The following is a 15412-nucleotide window of genomic DNA, read 5'->3' as shown; positions in this document are numbered from 1 at the left end:
CTTTGTACCTTAACTCCACTACTTCGGCCCTTCACTTCCGGCCTACACATATATCCCATATTCCTCCCGTATACCTAACACCGCTTCGAAGCCAAACTTGTATGGGGATATCATCCCGAGTTTGACCCACACTCCCTAGACAGTTAGCATCTACGTACGCGTATAAATCAAAGCACTCGTCTACTCCTAAGAACGAGGCAACAATATATATACACAACCCCTCATTTACTCATGAGAACAAACATAACAATGCCGAGCCTAAGGCATTCAAATCAATCTCATAATCCTCACTCTTTTTTTTTATACATTTTTTCTCACCAACACTCAAATAAAACAACAATTCTTGGAGTCATGGTGGAGTATTCAGAATTTATCTATGGGTTCCTAGCAGTGGCGGAGCCATGAATTTAATATAGGGGGCACCCATTAATTACAATCTCAAATTTTTTCTTCCCAAATCAATAACAGTAACATAATAATAATTTTTCAAACTAATGTTAAACATTAAAAATTAATATCTATTACAAAAAGTTTTAAATTTTAAACTTTTACAATTGACCCCGACGAGTTTTCATCTTTTGAAATCTTTCCATAATAGTATCATTGTCAATGCCATCAAAAATATCTCTCTCAATGTAGACAATCAAGCTATCATTCATCCATTCATCACCTATTCGGTTCCGCAATCGATTCTTCACAATATTCATAGCTGAAAATACCCTCTCAATAGTAGCAGTTGCAACAGGTAAGATTAATGCTAAAGGCAAGAGCAAATACACCAATGGATATACTTTGTCTCTTCCAGTCTCTACCATTTTCTTAGCAAGATCGGAAATTCCATTCAAAATTGAGAACTCACTACTGAATAGCATGTCGATAATATATGTATCAAGTTGATCATTAAGTACCATGAGCTCCACTGAAGAAAATTCTTTGGGATAAAATTCAGCAAGATGAATTAACTTTTTCCTGTCAAAACTAGAGAAAGAGTTAGATGGATTCAAACATGCCACACAAAGTAACAACTCAGTGTTCGACTCAGTGAAACGAGCATTTAGTTCTTGAATTTGCATATCTAAAACAGTGTAGAATAACTCAGCGTGATAGTAATGTAAGTTTGTAATTTCTTGAGCATTGCGCCTTTTTCTCCCTCGAGCTACAAACATATCTTCCATTTGGGGAACATCAATTTCATGCTTTTCACAAAAAGACAAAATATCATCAAGTAAAGATGTCCACCCACTCTCCCTCATCTTTTGGAGTCGTACTTTAGAAATTTGAACTAAATTCATGGCATTAACAATATCTTGATCTTTCCTTTGTAGTGCTTGCGATAACTCACTTGTAATAGCCAATATCGTTTTCATCAAATGAAGGTTGAATACAAACTCAAACGATTGAATTGAGTCCAACAATATATTTGCTTCTGCTCGTTGTTCTGAATTTGAACTATCCTCCGAAATCATTTCAAGCACATCAATCATTGTTGAAAACATACTAGCCAAGCTGACTAAAGTACCATAGTGTGAACCCCAACGTGTATCACCAGCACGTTTAAGATTAGTTTCTTGATTTAAGCCTTGCCCACTAGATAGCTCTCCAGTATTAAATGCCTCAGCAACTTTTGCAGCTTGCTTCTCCCTAACAATATCTCGGCGTTTATATGATGCTCCAACAACATTCACCACATTAGAAACCAAAGTGAAAAGTAAAGCAATTTGATTATGATTCTTTGCCACGGCTACAAGTGCCAATTGCAATTCATGAGCAAAACAATGAACATAATATGCACAAGGGTTCTCTTTCAGTATAAGTGTTTTAAGACCATTGAACCCACCTTGCATATTACTAGCCCCATCATATCCTTCACCCCGCAATCTGAAAATACTTAATCCAAGTTTGGAGAATAAATTTTCCGTAGCTTGTTTAAGTGAGAGAGCATTCGTATTAGCAACATGCTCAATACCCAAAAAGCGCTCAATCACTTGGCCTTTTTTGTCAACATATCGTATTACAACTGCCATTTGCTCCTTGATTGATATGTCACGGGCTTTATCAATCAAAATAGAAAAAAGTGCATCACCAAGATCTCTAATAATCACATTGATAGTTTCAACAACATTTACAATGTCTTTTTGAATATCAGGAGATGTCAACTTGAGATTTTGTGGAGCATTGCTCAATGCGACCATTTTGACATCTTCATTATGATCAACAAGAAACTTGAGAAGTTCAAGAAAATTTCCTTGGTTACTTGAATTTGCAGATTCATCATGCCCACGAAACGCAAGTCCTTGTCTTAGAAGAAATTTAATGCAATCAACCGATGAATTCAAACGGGTTCGATACTCAATTCGAGCTTGATCAGATTGTTTGAAAAAAATCGTTTCAAAATGTTGGTTTTGGTTTAACAAGTCTTGACAGTTACTCCAAGCTTGATTATGAGCACTATTGGGACCTCCAACATGAGTCTGAATTTTTTCTTTTTTCTTCCAATTTGAGAAACCCTCACCAACAAAAGAATCACCACCAGCTTGATCTCCAATATCGGGTTTGGAAAGATAACAACATAAAAAAAATGTTGCATCTTTTGCTACACTATACTCCAACCAATTAGGAAATTCACTAAACCAAGTCTGATTAAATCGCCGAAGTTTTTGTCCAAATGATTTTTGTGGAAAATTATGATCACAAGGTTCACAAGGACCTTTTTGTAGATATGCCCTACGAATTCGGTCTCGGTCATTAGCATTATAGTCCATAATCCAAGGCCGTAGTCCTGGATCTGCAGGAAGGTCTACTAAGTTGATTTCTATGCGACTTTGTTTTGCGGAAGAATAATTTTCATCTTTTTCTTGAGAAAGAGACAATTCCCACTTTGATTTTCTTTTGAAATATTTCTCCATGACTGTTTGAAAAAATTAAAAATCAAAATAAAAATTTATAATCAAATCCTCAAATCCCCCACAAATCAAAATCTTCAATTTTAATACAAATCAAAAAAAATTAAATTAGCACAAATCACAACAAATCAAAATTTTTAATTTTAGCACAAATTATAACAAATCAAAATCCCTAATTTAAATATTAATCACTGGAAATTAATATTTTTAATTTTAGCACAAATCAAATTCCTAATTTTAGCACAAACAACAGCAAACCAAAATCCCTAATTTTAATATAAATCACCACCAATTAAGATTCATAATTTTAGCATATCAAAATTTCTTATTTTAACATAAATAATAACAAATAAAAAAATTATAAATCAAAACTTAACAAATAATTATAAATTAATACTCATAATTTTTATTTAAAAGTTAAAAAAATAATAATAAAGTTACCTGTAAACAATGAAGAGAAGATACCAAGATTGTAGTGTGGTCGCAAATCTGTGTTTTGTGATCCTAATTTGGTGAATCGCGAGTCGGTAAATTACAAAACAACAAAGGGAAACAAAGAAGACAAAGAAAATATGAAGATACTTCACAAGTACTGTGAATAAATAAAAAAATAAAGAATTTCATACACTTATAAGGTTTTAGAGTTTTAACTTTATTGTATTTGGAGTTGTGTGTACTCATTTAAAAAAAAAGTTATGTATCAATATTTGATTGGGATTGAAATTCCTAAAAAAAATAAATAAATAAATAAAAATACAAACTTGGGCGTCTAGTGTGTGGTGTGTGTGTGTGTGAGAGTGGTTAGTGGTCAGTGGGTTAATGTGTGTGTGAAAGTAAAGGCAGACCACACAGCTTTTTTTTTTTTTTTAATATTGCAAAAGGCGGGGGCACGTGACTCCCTGAGCCCAAGCTCCCTCCGCCCCTAGTTCCTAGTTTATTTTAATTTCTTATATTTATGAGTGTGATTACAACTATAAAATAAATAAATAAATATATATATATATATATATATATAAATCTTAAATCTTACATACACGTCTAATCAAAATAATTGAAATCAATCTATCATCTTTATACTAATACAATATCAAACCAACATCAAATAAATAAATAATAATAAATAAATAAATAAAAACAACGAAATAAACATAAATGAAGAGAAGTGGATTTTGTATTCATAATTATTTTTCAAAAATCAAAGAAATACTTTGAGAATTAATGAATTCACCAAAATAAAACTCTTGCCCTTTTTTTTCCCTCTCTCTTTCTCTCTCTCAGCTGCTCCTCTCTGGTTTTGATTTTTTTTTTCTTTTTCTTTTCCTTTTCCTAATGATAGCCCTATTACAACCTAATCACAATTATATAACCTAATAACTATTATATTATATTATAAAAATACAACATAAACACAACATACATAACTATGATATATATTTTATCAATAGATAAAGCACTTTTTTTTTATATATAAAATATATAAATATATAAATATTTGGATTAATTATATATAATTAAATATCACATTAAATTAACTAAATACCACATTAAGGCCAAGTTTGGGTACTTCCAAAAAAGTCAAAAAGTCAAAAAGTTACTCAAAAAGTTAAAAAGTTAACATTATTCACCAAAAGTCAACAATTACGGCTGCACAACTCCCAATTCAAATTTTTCCCTACAAATCAATTTTTACAATTTTTTATTACACATTTTTCAATAAAAAGTCAAAAAGTTAACCCAAACATCTATATTTTCAACCTCAATTTTTTAGTCCAAAAAGATAAAAAGTGCACTTTTTTAGTCTTCCCAAACTTGGCCTAAATTCTCATGTATCCGCACAATTAATAAAGTAAAAAAAAAAAGTAATAATAATAATAATAAATAATGACTTAAGAAAAAATTAGGGTCGCTACAGTTTGTTTTCTTTGAGCTTCCTTATTTCCTTTGTTATATAATATAAAAATTATAAAAAAAAAAAAAAAACGGTGGAGAATGAGACCAGATGCATCATATGGATTAAGTTTGTTCATATTTCAAATAATATATATATATATATATATATATATTAATTTTGGTCCTTATATTTTTAATTAAATCAATTGTAACTTGTAATTTTTAATTTTGTGCCAATTTAGTCCAATTAATAATACCGTTAGTGTTTTTGACGAAAAATGATCACTGAATTTGTTGTGGTTAACCCAACGAGTTCATCAAATTGATTATTTTACCTCTAAAAGAATGACATACGTCACTTGTATGCATATTTGTCATTAAAAAATGCTAACAATTAGGGCTAATTACACTATCAGTCCCTCTATTTTGGCTATTGTCTCATTTTTTGTAATTTCAATTGAATCGATTTTAACCTTGAATTTTTTTTTTTTGGGTCTCAAATTGGTTTAATTGATAGCATTTTTTTTTATGACAAATGCAACCTGCCATCGTTTTAGGAGTAAAAAAAAATACTTGGTCAATTCAGTACTTAACCTTAACCAATACAATGAAATTTTCTATCAAAGACACTAAAAATGTTATCAATTCGACTAAATTGACGTAAAATTTAAAATTAAATGCCAAAATTGAGTAAATTAAAATTATATGGAATAACAAAATGTAAGGATTATTGATGTAATTTACTCAACAATTATAAGCAATTGAAATAAATTGAGATAAATCAGTAAATTCCGAGTCAAAATCAAGTTAATTGAAGCTACAGGTATTAAAATTCAAGAAATCTTATCATTGTACAGGAGAGCAATTTGAAATTTTATTTTTTCTGTTAAGTCATATAAAGCCGTTGATCAATTTTGTACATGTGGCAAGTACAATTAAAATGTTATATTGAGTTTAATTTATTTGTTTTTATTTATTTTGTGCATTTTTAAAATTTTGAAAATATATTGGCATTTTTTGTTTTTTCAAAAAATGCCATTAGATAGCTTGGAAAGTTTTGGCTTAGTAGCATTTCTCAAAATGTTTTAAAATATTTGTTTATGACACTTTTCACCTAATGCCATAAAAAGTAACTTGCACCTACCTAGTTTAGTGACATTTTTTAAAAAATGTCATTGCTACTAAAGTTTAGTGGCATCTTTTGATAAATGTCACTAAAACAATTTCTTGTGTTGTTTTTTTATAAAATGCCATAAAATTAATGTGACATTTCTTTATTGAAATGCCACTAAAGCCTTATATGTTTGTGGTTCTGTGGCATTTTTCTAAAGCGTGCCACCAAATATTATTTTTGTGGCATTTTCTAAAAATATGCCACTAATGTAGTGCCACTAAAGTGTGTTTTTGTTATAGTGGAAGTTTGTTCCTTTCAGTTATATTCATGCTAATCATGATTTGATATTTGAATCTTAGCATTAGCAATTTGGAATTTATCTATCAGTTACTTAAATTTTCTTGAAGTGAAGCTTCATCTATGAACTCAACCCATAAATCAATAGCTTGTCCTCATGTGCATGTTAGTGTTATCAATTTTATGATAATACAATCTATTCAAGTTTGAAAACAGAGCATGACCAATAATTTATATATTATTATCATTATCGTTGTTATTACTATTATTATTTTATTTTATTTATATTTATCTATATGTTTTTGTAGAACTTGCTTACATGGTGGAAGTGAATGAGAATTGTGATGTTTATAGTTTTGAAGTGCTGACATTGGAAGTGATTATGGGGAACCATCCGGGCAGTCTTATCACTTCTTTTCCATCATATTCATTGCCATCATGGTCAAAACCAATTGCCAATATTATATGATTGAAGGATGTTTTGGACCAACGCCTACCACTACCCAGGACTCAATTGGTGTTAGCCAAAATCACGACCAAAAATAAAACAAGCTTTTGCAGATCTATCAAAACAAAAACCACCTCTTCAAAATCAATTCTACAAGATTACTATTGGAGAATTGTTTGATGATATCACAAATCAACTTCCTAACTGTCGCACGTTCCTTGTATTATACGTCTTTCTTCTTCATTTTTCTATTTCATTTTATTTATAATGTGTTTCTCTGCTTTCTACATTGTATTGCCCAGATGATATAAGTAATTTCACACAGTCCATATTGTGATCTTGTAGTAGACTATGCCCAACAAAAAAATGCTTAATCGATTAAGTCTCATATGCGACCCACAAGGCTAGCCTACCCTCACTGTGTCCTAAAACAAAATCTCAGTTAGAGGCTTCTTAATATTTAAACATTCATTTAAATGACATTTATTATTTTTTATATTTGGAATATTTTCTGTAAAGTTTGTTTTCTTTTTCAATTCTTGTAGCTAAAATTGTAGGTTTTAATATTGGGGCACTTTTCGATAATGATACTTTTAGTTGGGGCACTTTGCAGGCACTGAAGTCCTCCGTCGCTTCAATAATGAAAATTTGTTTGCAATATGGAGTTATGATGGGAAAATGGTGCATGAAACATCATTCCAGTGACAGAGGACTTTAGTGTTGAATATTGCATTGGAGTGGGTGGTTATGGCACAACATATAAAGCTGAGATAGCAAGTGGTCGGGTTGCTGCTGTGAAAAAAACTTCATTCTTCATAAGATGGTGATTGGGCTAACCTAAGAAGTTTTACAAGTGAGATTCGTGCATTGACAGAGATATGACATTGTAATATCATAAAGCTTTATGGTTTTTGTTCTCATCCACGACACTCATTTTTAGTTTATGAGTTCTTGGAAGGGGAAGCTTGGAAAAGATATTGAGCAATGATGAAGAAGCATTGGATTTTGAGTGGACTAAATGTCATTAAAGGTGTGGTAGATGCTTTGTCATACATGCACCATGATTGTTTGCCTCCAGCCATTTATCGCGATATATCAAGCAAGAATGTTTTGCTGGATTTAAAATATGTGTGTCACATCTATTATTTTGGCACTGCTAGACTTCTAAAGCCTCAATCATCCAATTTGACTTTGTTTGAGGGAACCTTTGGATATGTAGCGACTTTGCTTTAAATCAACAAGAAAATTACTTTTTTTTTTTTTCCGCCTACTTTTATGGCATAGTTTTTCTCTAAATCATAGTACGCAAATCCTTTGATACTATTCTTCTTAATTTTCCATGAACATACTGTCTGTTATTTTACTCTCTATCCCTTTATTTCTGTGCTCTATTTTTTTTTTTGGCAGAACTTGCTTACACAATGGAAGTGAACGAGAGGTTGGATTTTTATAGCCTTGGAGTTTTAGCACTAGAAGTGTTAATGGGGAAGCATCCAAACAATCTTATCTCTTCATTCCTCATCACCACCCACTACTTGTGGTATATTGTTGAAAGATATATTAGATTCCCACCTCCCACCTGTTAGGACTAGTCGAAAAAGAAGTGGTCCTTGTTGCAAAGCTAGCATTGGCATGTTTGCACACTAGTCCACAGTGCCAACCAACAACGTGATAAATTTCTTTGGCACTATTAAAACAGAGGCCTCCTCTGTAGAATCCAATCCATTTGATTTCATTGGGACAACTCGTTGTTGTCAACTATTCAACATCTTGAGCATTCTTATTTTCCTTTTTTTGGTTATATGTCATTGTTCTCCCATTTCTGCTTTGAAATTTTGATATTCACTTTTTTTCACTACAAGAAAAGTGGTCTGTAACGGCGCTTGAATCAAGACGTTTTAAAAAACGTTGTGGTATACTGAATAGTCAACACGTTTTTCAAGGCGTCATGCTCGCCGTATTTAACTTAATAGACATTAAACCCCATTCCAATTACAAAATAACACAAAATCTCTCTCATACACGGCTCTTCTTCATCGAACTCGATCTCTCTCTCTCTCTCTCTCTCTCTCTCTCTCTCTCTCTCTCACAAATCGCAGATCCGAACTCGATCTGATCTCTCTTGCATTTTGTTAGATCTATTCTTGCTCTAGCTTTTCTTCATCGAACTCAAACTCGATCTCTCTCGCAAATTGCAGATCCGAAATCGAACAAGAAAGTCTATCAATTTAATTGGTGTTTGATTTCTTTGTAGGTGGCGATGAAATGTAGAGATCAATTACATGAACTTGTAAAGGAAGAGATTGAGAAGAGGGATTCGAGTACGGAGGAGTGGAAGATCGCGATGGAGAGAAGCTTCAATCGCATGGACAATGAGGTGATTGCAAGGAACGACAGCGTTCTACGCACCGAGAAATATCGATCCGTTGTTGAAGGATCTGAGTGAGAAGAAGCAGAGCTTCCGGCGGAACGTGGTGTCACTGGCGGTGGAGCACAAGGAGGTCCGAAGCCGTCTCGCTTCACAGGTGCAATCATTGGCTCTTCAAACCCTAACAAGACAGGCATGTGAATTTGTATATTTGTTTATATGTTTCTATGTATATTTGTTTGCATCTGTGTGTACTTTGGAAATAAAATAATTTCATTTCACCTTTTTGTTCTTCTCTGTAAAGTGATGTTCTTTGTGGGACCTTCTCTAATTTTTTGTATTTTTGGGTTTTTTATTATTATTTTTTTCCCTAGGCAGAGGCCAAAGCTAAGAAGATGGAGGATGAGATGTATAGATTACAGGAGAGCTTAGAGGAGAGAAATTGCAGCTTCAAGCATCAACATCTACTGCTGGGAAGGTATGATTTTGCTCTGTTTTCTTTTTATGCACTTGATTGCATAGCTTTCTCTTGATTTCTCTTAATTCCATGATTTGGTTATACAATTGTACTGTCTATTGTGTCAATTTCGTTATTATAATTTTAATTGCATCAATTCAGTGTATCAATTTACACACCATATACTTCATCGTGATGTCAAGGTTAGTTGCCTCTCTATGTGATTTGTAAAGTTTTAAGTGAAGTGTTATATCTCTGAAATCTCAATGGTTGTTCTGTACTGCTGATGTTTCACACTTGCTTCAATGTTCGAATAAATTTCTGACAAAAGATCAGGACATAAGCCTAGGTAAATGAAGTCTTACCTTATTCCTGCCATTCCTGACTGCACCTTTATAATTTTGTTAATGATAATTTTGTGTTATTTTATTAGAGGTATTAAAATATATTTGGTTGCATGTGATTTTGGTCTTGCTAAGATGTTGACTTCCGATGATCTTGCTTCCTCTGTGAGTATCTAAAATCATTGTTTTAGCTTCATGTCTGTTCTTCTGTATAGTCTAAATCGATCATCCGTTTCTTATATTATATGCTAATAGGGGATGCATGTTGCTAGTTAGGTTGGCTGCACAAATCCTGTTTCTTATCAGCTGTGTGTGATATCTCTCTTTTCCTTCTATTGTAATTAATTTTCCTTTATTGCCAATAAGAGTATCCTGGAAAAATTCTTTAAAGTCTGATATATATATATACTACCCCCATGGAACATCTGTAGAAAGGCCATAAAAATAAGAGGCTTTGCTTATAAGTTATATCGTTTAGGCAGTGGTAAAATTAGTGGTAAGCTAGCAACATTGCCACTGATGAAAACTTGTCAATAATTTTCTTGGTGGAATTCTTACATTTTCCTTTGTAATCTCAGTTAATGGACCTATCAAATGGACCTATCATGAACCGGCAGCCAATCTCGGTTAGAAACATCACCCCTGCAATTGTCAAAGTTGTAAGACTCATAACTTCTTTATTTATTTATTTTTTGCTTGCTGCAAAAAAATAAAGGTGGTTTGCAAACTATACCCAATTGACTGAAGTTTACAACAAATACAAAAAAAAAGGTATGGAATCTTTCAATCACTCCATTTTTTGGGGGGTTTTTGCTTTGTCTCTAAAAGTATATAATAACCGGAATAATCTCTTTATATTTGTGTAAACTTTTCAATTAACTATGAAATACACTCATAAAGTTTTAAGTTTTTACTTCAATTTTACATTTTCACTCATCTTTTATGTTTTCATCTGTGTTGGGTGGTATATGCCCCTATATAAAACCCCATAGGTGTTAAAATATTCATATACATGAGTGTGTAAATTTTTTTGATTGCATATACATTAGTATATATATATATATATATTTAAATTACATATACATTCATCCATAAATTTAAAATACAAATTTCAGTTTGCCCCCATGTTCAACTCAAGCTTCATGAACTTTAATGGCCAACAATAAAACCAATAAATTTAAAATGCAAATTTCAATTTGCCGTTGGTCTTGTTGAATTAGCAGGAAAAAATAGCATAGGAATTATTAAGCATAAAAAATAAGCAGAAAACATAATTATGTGGTTTACCTTCTTTACCCACCAAATTGACTGTACTACCAAAATACCCAAACAAAATAATACTACCTACAAACCACAACTTAATAGATATGATACCACGGCATAACCCTTTGACTTGCTTTTTTAATAGAAAATTTCCATTTGGAGTCGGTTTGCAATTTTGGCCTAAATACTCTACTCAAGCAGCACTACTCATTCTTCTTTAGAGAATCAACTCTATTACTGTCACAAGAAACATGCTCTCCGATGAGAGGAAAGCCCTCAACCCTTGGGCGTATTAAAACCTTGGGCATGCTCAAATTCTTAACTCTAAGCCTCTTTTAGACCAAATTATTACTGCAAAGATTATGAAATTATTGCCGCAACAATACTACATAAAAGAAAAACCAACATCTAAAGATAGGAACTTGAGACAATTTCTAACAAGTTCACATAAAGAGAAAGGCCATGAATCAATTAAAGCAAAGAGGATTTGACAAAGGCATTGGACAATGCATGGATTTTAGAGTGTTGTGTCATTCATTGAGCTTCAGAAGAGCATTTTAATGTCTACTTGAAATGAACCAAAAATAAATAAATAAATAAAATCTATTGTTATAACTTTGTTATTAGATAGCTGGCACTTAAAGTAACATTCAAGATCATAGATTTCTACTGCGCATTTATGTGTAAAATAATGATGGTGCCATTCAATGGTTGTGCTCTTGATTTTCAAATATTTAAATAAATAATAGGAAAGCCCAAAAAGAGAAAGCAAGATAAAAGAAAAATAAATAGAAGGCTGGGAAATAGTTGTTAGTACTTCTAGCTTTACAACTTCTTTTGTTTCATTTTGTTTATTATTTATTATTTTTTTAACTGGTTCAACTTACCTATTGATTTGAAATTGAAAATATGATTAAATACGTTAGATGTTACTTATGAAAGAAATTGCCTACATTGTTTGGCTTTATACATAGCAAGTAATTCCCCATGAGTAGAAACATATGGAAGTGTATTGATTCTTTAATTAGAATGACATAGCTAGCGGTTTGTGGTTTACCTAATTATTGTTTTTGGTGAAATAAAAAGGGGGGGGGGGGGTTGTGCGCTCTCATTCCATACCACTATATATATATTCTCTACAATTGTGAATTAGAGTGAAAGTCTTTTTAAAAAGTACCTAATTACCTATAAAAGCAATAAGTTGGTCATTTTCACTTATGGTTCTTTGGGGTTGACTTTTAATGACATTTGATCATGGTCATATGCTCAGATTCTAAACTAGTGTCTAATTTGAGCAAGATGAGACATCTGGATCTAAGTTATAATAATTTTGACGAGGATGCCTTCAGGATTTTGGGTGCTCTCCCATCCCTTAAGTTTCTATCCTCAGTGTCCAATAGCATGGAAGGACCACTTTCTAACCAAGGTATGTGTATTTTTTATTTCTCAAATTCATGCTGCATAAGTTAATTTTTTTAGCTCCATTTGAGTGTTGAGAAGACTTAAAATAGTTGGAAAAATGAAGTCTTACAGCTAGCAATTTGTGCAAAATTATAGTTCTTTGTCAAATATATCTTTCTGGAATCTATTACTGCCATCAATGGCATCATTGTCCTTAAATTTTTTTGACATTACATTTTCATTTGAAATTGAGCTACTAATTGAGGTGCCCATAGAATATAGTTCACAACATCAAATTATATTTATCTCTATTTTCTTTACCTCAATCTAATTAACGAGTCTCTTCACTTGGGTTACATGTTGTTTAATAATCAAATTTAATAATCCCTTCTTTTTTTGATATTTTATTGATACCATCATTATTATTATTATTAAAGTCAGCCCTCTAAGTTTTAAATTGGTGTTGGTTGCTTCAGCCATTGTTCTCTTTCAATTAGCCAGCATATTTGTGATTTTTTAGGTCTTGTTTGTTCCTATGTTTACTTCGATTTGTAGTAGCACTTTCATTTCAAAATGCATCTGCCACTGCCAGTATAGAAGTAGAATAGTGTTTTGCTGATTTATTTTTCATTTCTACTCATATTGTGTCCTCTATTGAAATAAATTAGTATGAAATCTACGTTGACTTCGATCATAGGAATACAGAGCATGGATTCTGCGAGACTGAACGTTTTGAATTATTTGTTAACAAGCGTGAAGTATGTCATAGCAGCTAAGGATTTCTATTTAGTTCTTTATTATTGTTATTTTTTTAAAATAGTGATTTTCTAAGGATTACGTATATATATACTTATATTTATATTTTTTCCTTGCATGCCATCTATGTTCTGTACGTAGGTTTGCAATGCATACACGGAGTTGAATGATCCTGTGGTACAACGCCAACGGTTTGCTGACCAACTCAAGGTATTATGATCATTAGGAATTGAATCATTGTGGCATGTAAAGTCATGTTGTGTGGGGTGCCTTGACTGAAGATTTTTGTATGATTAAATTTCAGGACTGACAATCAGGTGATGATGAAGCAATGGCTTTGGATGAAACATTTTGCACAACTCTCGAGTATGGTTTTCCCCCAACTGGTGGTTGGGGACTGGGTATTGACCGACTAACAATGATGATGACAGATTCGCAGAACATCAAGGTTTGTGTTTTACGTTTGTGTGGCTTGTGTGAAATGTTCTTGTGTTATCAGTTTGTGGTTTTGGATTTCCTTGCTGGTGATTTTTCATTTGTTTAATTTATTGGTAGTGTTGGTTTGGTGGGGTTGGGGTTGGGGTTGGGTGTGTTTGGCTGGACGTGGGAAGTTTCACATTCTACAATAGAAAGTTTTTTCGACTGAGCTTTTTTACTCAAGTGTCAATTGTTTTGTTTTTTGGTTTGGGGACAGGAAGTTCTACTCTTTCCGGCCATGAAACCTCAGGATGAACCTTCTGCTAAAGAACACATCCAAACAGCTTCTGGCTTGGGTCCAGTATAGGTTTTCAATCTGCCAATATGCATGCAAATCTGCCTACAGAAGGTTTACTTCTGTTTTGGTTATGCATTTAAATCTGCCAAGAAACATGCTATTGGGTTGGATTATTTAGTACGATATGTTTTATTACTGCTAACGGTTTTCTATACATGCTGAAATATTGATTTCCTTGCAGTTCTCTAGATTAGTGGGATGGAGCAAACCAACTTCTTATTTCAGCAAGATTCATAGGTACTATGATTCTGCTTTTATGTTGTGATGGAAGTTCAAGATCTTGTAATGATTTTTTGCCAAAATAGTCGTTTGAATCCCTAAATTTCTTTTGCATGGTGTCTGTGTCCTATTGATTTTGTTTGAGAAGCTGAGTCCTATTGATTTTGTATTCTACAATTCTAACATTTTGTGCGTAATGCAGCTTGTCCCTGGTGGTTCTCCTGATCCAAAATGTGTGGTGGTATGCAAGATTGCTTTTGTTAGCGCCGTCAGATTGGCAGATCTAAAGAAGAATGCTGATGGACAAGAAAGTCTGGTGTTTGCTACTTTAGCTGGTGACCTAGTAGTCCGAGGACTAATATTACTATCAGTTGTTATGACATTTTTTAATTTTTTTTTGTTGGTTCTTGTATTTGAAATAGAGATTTTATTTGCATTGATGACTTATTCTTAACTCAGCAACTCTCCAATGACCATATGAAGATTTCTAGGGTGCGAGAAATATGAAATATTTTTGTGTAACATACACCGTTTGATTTATGTGAATGTTTTGTTTTTGCACAATGATTGTGGACTATCATTTTATAAGATTTTACTATATGAATGGGGGTTATTATTTTATATTAGTACTATTTTAGTTTTATTATAGGTATTTTTTTAAAAAATTAGCACAATTTTTTTTTTTAAAGAAAGGGCTATCACGGCGTTTTTAAAAACGTCGTTAAATAGTTGGGAAAAAGAGATGTGGCGTTTTAAAAACGTCGCTAAATAGCATGGTGACGTCATGTTACAATTAGTAGAACTTTTAGCGGCGTTTTATAAACGCCGCCTATAGTAATATAGCGACGTTTTTAAAGCGCCATAGAGTTATAGCGACGGCCGCATCTTCGACGTTTAGTGCTAAACGCCACAAAAAGATTTGAAGGCGTTTTTAAGACTTATAGCGGCGTTTTTCAAACGCCTCTAAAACCCTGATTTCCAGCAGTGTTTGTTATCTCTTTCTCTACCATTTTCTGTGTTCAAAGTCAAAAAGACATTGAAATACTGTTTGAAAATAAAACTTGATCCAAGAGAAGGCTTCTTTCGTTTTTAGAGAACTTATGAGAGTTACCCCTCTTCATTTTCCTTTATTGTCTATTTTTCTATATACTTTTAGTGAATCAAAGTGATCAATGAC

At 32.5% G+C, this 15412-nt stretch overlaps 1 protein-coding gene and 1 long non-coding RNA gene across 2 annotated transcripts; one reads left to right on the top strand and one right to left on the bottom strand.

The window, feature by feature from the left end:
* Nucleotides 1-548: 548 nt before the first annotated feature.
* LOC114305942 (uncharacterized) lies at nt 549-2762 on the bottom strand. Its single transcript, XM_082918590.1, has one exon. The coding sequence runs from the start codon at nt 2760-2762 to the stop codon at nt 549-551; it is 2214 nt and encodes a 737-aa protein (XP_082774716.1).
* A 10783-nt stretch (nt 2763-13545) lies between these two features.
* LOC114302596 (uncharacterized) lies at nt 13546-14799 on the top strand. The gene is made up of 4 exons (XR_014363221.1): nt 13546-13689; nt 13936-14067; nt 14198-14253; nt 14438-14799. It is a non-coding gene; the product is annotated as an uncharacterized LOC114302596 (long non-coding RNA).
* Nucleotides 14800-15412: the final 613 nt, after the last annotated feature.

Source organism: Camellia sinensis, chromosome 3, assembly GCF_055761805.1.
Source record: "Camellia sinensis isolate YWXY chromosome 3, ASM5576180v1, whole genome shotgun sequence".
Taxonomy (NCBI): Eukaryota; Viridiplantae; Streptophyta; class Magnoliopsida; order Ericales; family Theaceae; genus Camellia; species Camellia sinensis.
The sequence above is the reverse complement of the archived record's forward strand: the minus strand, read 5'-3'. Positions and strand labels throughout refer to the sequence as shown.